Below are 6758 nucleotides of genomic sequence, written 5' to 3'. Positions count from 1 at the left end.
AAAGGGAAAAAAAATACTATATAATTACTGACTCACTCAAACGTTCAACACGGAAATGTAATTGTTGGATGACTTTAGAGTAAGCTTCAATTTAATTAAACACTATATACTAATTCTAAGTGGGTGCAATTTGTGCAACATCCCATTCTTTAAAGATTTTATGGGTTATATTGAAAACGGATCATGATCTTAATCATGACGGGTAGAAGTTGGAACACCTATATTGAATTATAGTCGTCATTATTATTATTAATATTATATGTGTGACCCCAAACATCTTTCAAACTATTTTTAAGTCCAGGCAACAAACACATTAAGTAATTTGTCTCTTCTTTATCCCTCTTCTAAGCTCCACTACCAAAGACTAAGTCCTTCAATTGCGGACTACTTTTTTTAATCAACCACGAATTGAACTGAAACCATTTTTATCTACCATTTTTTTTTTTGGGAAGGAATTTAACAAAGAAAGAGACAATCACCAACAGTGCTTCCTTTGGGGAAGCTTCATTCCTGGATCTTCACTAGAGAAATAAATGTAAGTGCTCCATTCAAATAGTTGGACTTCAATAATTTCGGCCAGAGAATATTTTTTAAAATACTTAAACATTGAAGTAAATCCATTTCAAGAAATCTAAACGTACTTCTTCTCTTTCAACGGATTTCTCAAACACACCCTAAAAGTGTTTTGTACTATTCCAACCTCGATGAAATACAGAAATTTGTCAACTCGTATAACTAGCTTTGTTAAATGAGTTTAATGGTTAAGTTAAAAAGGGTAAGTAACTAACTTTTAGTTAGTTAATATTAGTCTATTTTAAATTTGAGTTTGTAATTTAAAATTTAGAATGAAAAATTTATGATTTAATATTTAAAATTTAAGATAAATAAAATAATTTTAAAAAATTATTGATGTTGGCTAAAAAATTCAATTACCTATCATTATACTCATTTTGTAATTATGAAAAATCATATTAGCTTCTTTAGATCACCTGGCTCTTTTTTAGCAGATCATATTTATTAATAAACGGTTTTCTTTCGTTAAAAAAGTATTACATATTTTGTTTATACTCATTGTATTTACTGTTATCTTTATTTCAAGTAACATTTTCAGAACTATTTTCACGTGCTCATGATGAATATTTACAGAATTTTGAAAATCCAAAATTTTTTGTTTGGGCCTCACTTGTTTATGAACTTTTACAAATAATTTTCAATTCCGTTAAATAATCATCTAGGGTACAGTCAGTTTCAACTAATTTGCATTTAGACTACACTGCAAAACTCACTAAAAAAACATTCCACTCCGTATATTTACCAAAATTTAATCCTAATTTTACTTTTGACTAATTTACACAGAAGTAAAAAAAACAATCACAGTCGTTGCATTCCCCTTCTCTCCGACACCCTCAACCTCCGCACACAGCACGTCGGCACCGCTGTTGCATTTTTCATCACCGGCGTCAAACTGCCCCTCACGCTGCCTTTGCTGAGAGCACGCCGTACACACTAGTGACGCTGTTAGGTGAGAAATGGCGCTCGCAAGTGGCACTATTGCATTGCGTCCTTCATCTCCTCCGTAACAGCGACGATTGCAAGTCGTGCCGCGTCCTCTGTCTCGCTGCATCTCCTCCGTGGCACCATTCCAAAGGTTAATGGATGTTTCTCTATAAATAAGTGGTTGTATTTTTAAAGAGTTTTAGATGTTTTTTTCGAGTTAATAGATATTTCTTTTCTGCTTAGGGATTCAGGGTCTATGTAGAAGGCTTCGTATATATGAGATGTTCCTTTCTTGATTTGATGGATGTTTCTATTTAATTATTAGTGAATGTTTGTGTATACGATTTGATAAATTTTTTTATGTTACTAGATATTTCTATATAAGTAAGTGGATGTTTCTCTATGAATAAGTGGTTATATCACTAGAGAATTTCGGATGTTTTGTTTTCGGGTCAGTGGGTGCATGTTTCTTTTTTTATTAGGGTTTGTGTACGATTGGGGTTGGAAGAAGATGGCTCAGCGTCATCGAAACACCGTGGTGGATGGAGAGGCCACAGCGGCAATTGTCAAACACGGTTGATGGGGACGACACAGGGGTCAGTGGCACACACGTTCGAGGGAGAGGAAGAAGGGGCGATTGGACGACGCTATCGTGGGGAGCACAACTGACGACATGATAGAGGGGAGGCACATCAGTCGCAGCTTCGGAGTGGGAGAGTGATTAGAGCAGGAGGTTAGAATAGGGATTTATGTTTGGTGGTGTGTGTTTCTAAACCTAATCTTTGTTTTTTGAGTTTCAAAATCAGAATTTTTATTAAAATAGGATAAAGTATATTTGTTGTATCTAACGTTTGGCAAAAATTTCAAAAATATCTCTAAACTTTATTTTGTTTCAATTTTGTCCCAAAAGTTTTCGATTTGCTTCAAACACTACAAGAAACACGATGAATACCGTCGGATTTCGGGTGGGTTACAAGGTATATATGGTTCCACTAATTGATTACCGTCGGATTTTATGTTTTGACTCTAAATTCGATGGTGATAAATGGCATAAAATATTATTTTAGTGATGCAACTTTACCGGCAGACTTTGCCGACGGTAACTCGCTTTAGTGAAATACTGCGTTTGTGCAATTTATTACCAGCGGAACATTCCGCCAATAAATCCGATGGTAATGTTGGGTTAAAATTCAACTCACTTCTGCGAGTTCACTCTCTCTCATTTCTCTCTCTCCTCTCATGGTCTCTAGTAAGGGGAGAAGCTGTTGGCATCGCCGCCACCCGCTAGAGCCTCTGCTGTCGTCGTCGTTGGACGTTCTAGCTGCTGGAGATGTCGGTCGCCGCTGGAGCCATCGGTGATAGTGATATTATTGCCGTCACTGCCGCCTCATGTTACCACCACGCCTCCAGCATCTTGCAGCCACCAGCAAAGATAATTTTGCTATAATTCTTTTTTTTCTAAATTTTTATGCGAGTTTAGAATTTTTTTGTTAAGTAGTTTATGAAATTATTGATTAAATTAGTGTAATAAAATTTGTGATTAAAATTTGGTATAATTTTTTAGATTTTTTGTAATTTTAGGATTTTGTTAAGTATTTTATTAAATTATTGATTAAATTAAAGTTTGTGGTTAGAGTTCGGTTTAGGATTTTTAGTTTTTTCATTTTTTTGTGAGTTTATGGTTTTGTTATATATTTTATTATTAAATCATTGATTAAATTAAGGTAATGAAGTTTGTGATTAGGGTTTCTTATGTTAATTTAATGTAAATAGAAATTAAATTAAGTTACGATAGGTTAAGTATGGTGAGATTAAGAATGCTCGACATTGTTGGAAGACTTTGTCTAGTTTGTTGAATTAATTAGTTTTACCTTGCGTGTTTAATAAGTTTTCTTTTTTATTAGGATGGTGTTATTTTTCTAAAATCAATTGGATTTCATTTTTTCGTATTCTGTGCATCCGTATTTTAGATAGGTTTTCTATCTCTAACTATAATCAATTATTTAAATTTTATGTTGGACTTACTTTTTCTAGGATAGTATTTTAGGACGGAAGTGGGAGAAGGTCGTGTAGATACGCCTTCTCAAAACCCTTGTTTACTGGAAAATTATAGAGTTATAAGGGATTATGCACTAGAACAGTTAGGATATTGAATTCGTGTTTATTCTAATTTATGCCTGCAGTTGTTTCCTTTGTCCAACCTGTTATATTTATTTGCTGGATGTCTTTGAATTAAGGAAAAGTTCAGCCAAAATTTCATTTAATTTGTTGTAAAACATCTTTAATTGGTTTGTAGAAAATAATAATTGTATTTGGTCGAAGATTCTAATTATAGGGTACATTCTACCAAATTTTTTAAAAAATTTAATAATTTGTCATGTTCGTTGAATTTTAGGGTGTGTATTTCAATATGATTCCAAGTCATCGTCTATAGATGTATGATAGGGATAACGGTGGATGGGGGATTAAAACCTAAATTCTTTGAGGGAGTTGACGTGTTTGTTGGGCATGTATTTAACATGGAACCGTTTAGGTCTAAAGGGGTATCTAGGTGTCCTTATGAAAAGTATTGACTGACTAAGTGGTTAGGACCTACGAATATAAAGCTTCACCTCTATTGTAACGGGTTCAAGGATGGGTATTGGATGTGGACGGGACATGGAGAAGTAGAGGAGTAGGGAATTAGCCGGTCTGCCTCTACTTTGAATAGGTACAAGGTGTGCGTGTTTAAATGTGAATGGTATGATCAAAGTTTGCGACAAGGAATACAAAAGCACAAGGTCTACGATATCACTAAAGTTAATATATCCAGGAAATATAGGCACTACAATCTTTTTATTCTACCTAAAAATGCACGACAAGTATACTATTTGCCTTATCTGGATTCATGCAAGTCTAGTTGGGTGGTTGTCGTTAAGATTAAGGCAAGATGCTGCATCGAGTTTGATGATAGGATAGAGGTCAGGAACTTTACCAGATTGATGACCCAACTCCTTTGAAAATAGTGATTAATACTTGTGAGGCGATCATCCTTAGGTCGGCTGTTACGGATGATGACATAATTGACCTTGGAATAGATGACGACGTACTACCACGTGAGAACGACGATCTTCATGAAGAAGATGAGGTTTATGGCGACGAAGAAGAGGAAGACGAGTACGATGATTAGGAAACTATTTCGGAAGAGAAGGATAGTGAACCAGAGGAAGAACATGATGAATCTGAATATGATTAATATAAATATAGTTCTGTGATACATATTTTTTATAAAACTTTGAGAAGAATATAATATAATTAGCATTGTTTCAAATATTTCAGTTACCATCATTTTGTATTTTTACTTTGTATGTTTGATATTTCACATTTATTTTAAACACTGTTTTGATTATTAATTATCAGGGTACACTATAGATGGATGTAAAAGTATTATTTAAAAAAAATAAAAGGACTACCGTCGGAATATATCGACGATAACATCCCAATCATTTTTTCAAAAAAAAAATTCCGTTTGTATTACCGTCAGATTAAAATAGTGCGGGGACGTATGATATAGCGCTAATGTTATTGGCAGAAATTTTTTGCCTATAACGTTCAATAGATTTTGTTTTCTTTCAACTTTATTCTGTCGCTATATCTGCCGGTAATATGTTATTGGCGAAGTTTATACCGTCAAATTTTAGCCGTTTTTCTGACGGTAAATCCGACGATACTCAATATTTTTTTGTAGTGAAATATATCCCTGATAGCTAAATTTTTAAAAAAAATTAAAACCTATCCAACAATAATGCATAACAATTATGTTTGATTTACTTGTGTTAAAAGTTGTTCTTATGTAATTATTGTTGAATTGGTTCTAATTTTTTTAAATTAGCTATTAGAAATATATTTAATGCAAATTAAAAACTTTTATAACAGAATTAAAACAAAATAAAACTTAAAAATATTTTTAAAATTTTTGTCAATTTTTAAAAATAAAAAATATATTTTACTCTTTAAAATATTATTCAAATAATAATATTATTTCACGTATGTAAAATTGTGACGAGTACAATAAAAGTACACGTAGTAGTAGTACTCGTCGTCGTTAAAGTTTTGAAAATCGGTTCGAATCGGCCGATTGAACCAATCGAATCATGAATCGTTAATTAATACAGTTCGGACACAAAGCAAAAATTGATTGTCAAAATATGACTTCTCTTAATAACTGAAGTTTTATTTATATTTCAATACGGGACAATCAGATTGTGACCACCCATTCATTTGTGTCCCTTAATTAGTGGCTGTTTAGAAATTCAATTTGTCAATGTGTTCATGGGACAACAAGAACTGTTTGCTAATATACAGATAGTACATACAGATAAATAAATAATGACAAAAACAGAGGTGAGGGATTTTGATTGATGCGAATTAATTAATCCTTAGATGATTAATGGATTTACATACACAAATGAAATTAATACCCGACAATGATACGAAGCTACTATAACTTCCCAACATACATATATACCTAATTCATTAATAATTATGTACCATTTCGTACTTCTGTGTACCTAAGTCACAGAATTGGACCTTAATTTATTTACGGTTTGAAATTAAGCAATAGATGAAATGAAAAATCAAAGAAATCAAGCAATATATAATATAAAACGTTTTAACCAAAGAAATAAATTAGTTAGAGACCAGAAAAAAAAATTAGAGACTAGATAGAGAATATAACAAAGAAAAAAGTTCAACCATTAGTCTAATCTTTTTATTATTTTTAGCTGACACTTTTAATTATTAGTCTAATTTTTTTAGTCTATCAATTTTATAATATATTTTTAATTTATATTTTTAAATATTATTAACTAACTGCTGATTAAAAATAATAAATTTTACTGACTTTTTTTTTCTCAGTGAAAAAATGACTGCATGCATAGGTGAAAGGTTAGCAAATCTCCAGAAAGATCTTTATTGTACAAAATAAAAGTTTGTTTTTAGTTTCACACTAAAAGTTGGTGAATAACAATAATCTGTTTACTTAAACTGTATTAATGTGTATGTGACTAGTTTCTAGTCAATAATTTAAACTACGGATGTGAGCATTTTGTGTGAGAAATTAAATTAAAGATATGGTTTTAATTTAAATACAAAACTCAGTCATCGAGTGCAGCCATGAAAACATATAATAAGACAATGAGATGGGTGCGAAGAGATTACCATTTCCCATTCTCTTGTGCGTATGTATATATATATATATATGTATGTCATATACAAACTAA

General features: G+C 32.0%; 1 protein-coding gene across 1 annotated transcript in view; it reads left to right on the top strand.

Moving 5' to 3' along the window:
* The first annotated feature begins 2441 nt into the window (after positions 1–2441).
* The window catches only part of LOC107461774 (zinc finger protein WIP3-like), a 10054-nt gene continuing 5737 nt past the window's right edge, over positions 2442–6758 (top strand). The window contains exons 1-2 of the mRNA XM_021129245.2: positions 2442–2474; positions 4451–4653. Of these exons, the coding sequence (XP_020984904.2) occupies positions 2442–2474; positions 4451–4653 (236 nt within the window). The remainder of the gene's footprint in view (positions 2475–4450; positions 4654–6758) is intronic.

The sequence above is a fragment of the Arachis duranensis genome, chromosome 8, assembly GCF_000817695.3.
Source record: "Arachis duranensis cultivar V14167 chromosome 8, aradu.V14167.gnm2.J7QH, whole genome shotgun sequence".
In the NCBI taxonomy this organism is placed as follows: domain Eukaryota; kingdom Viridiplantae; phylum Streptophyta; class Magnoliopsida; order Fabales; family Fabaceae; genus Arachis; species Arachis duranensis.
The sequence above is the reverse complement of the archived record's forward strand: the minus strand, read 5'-3'. Positions and strand labels throughout refer to the sequence as shown.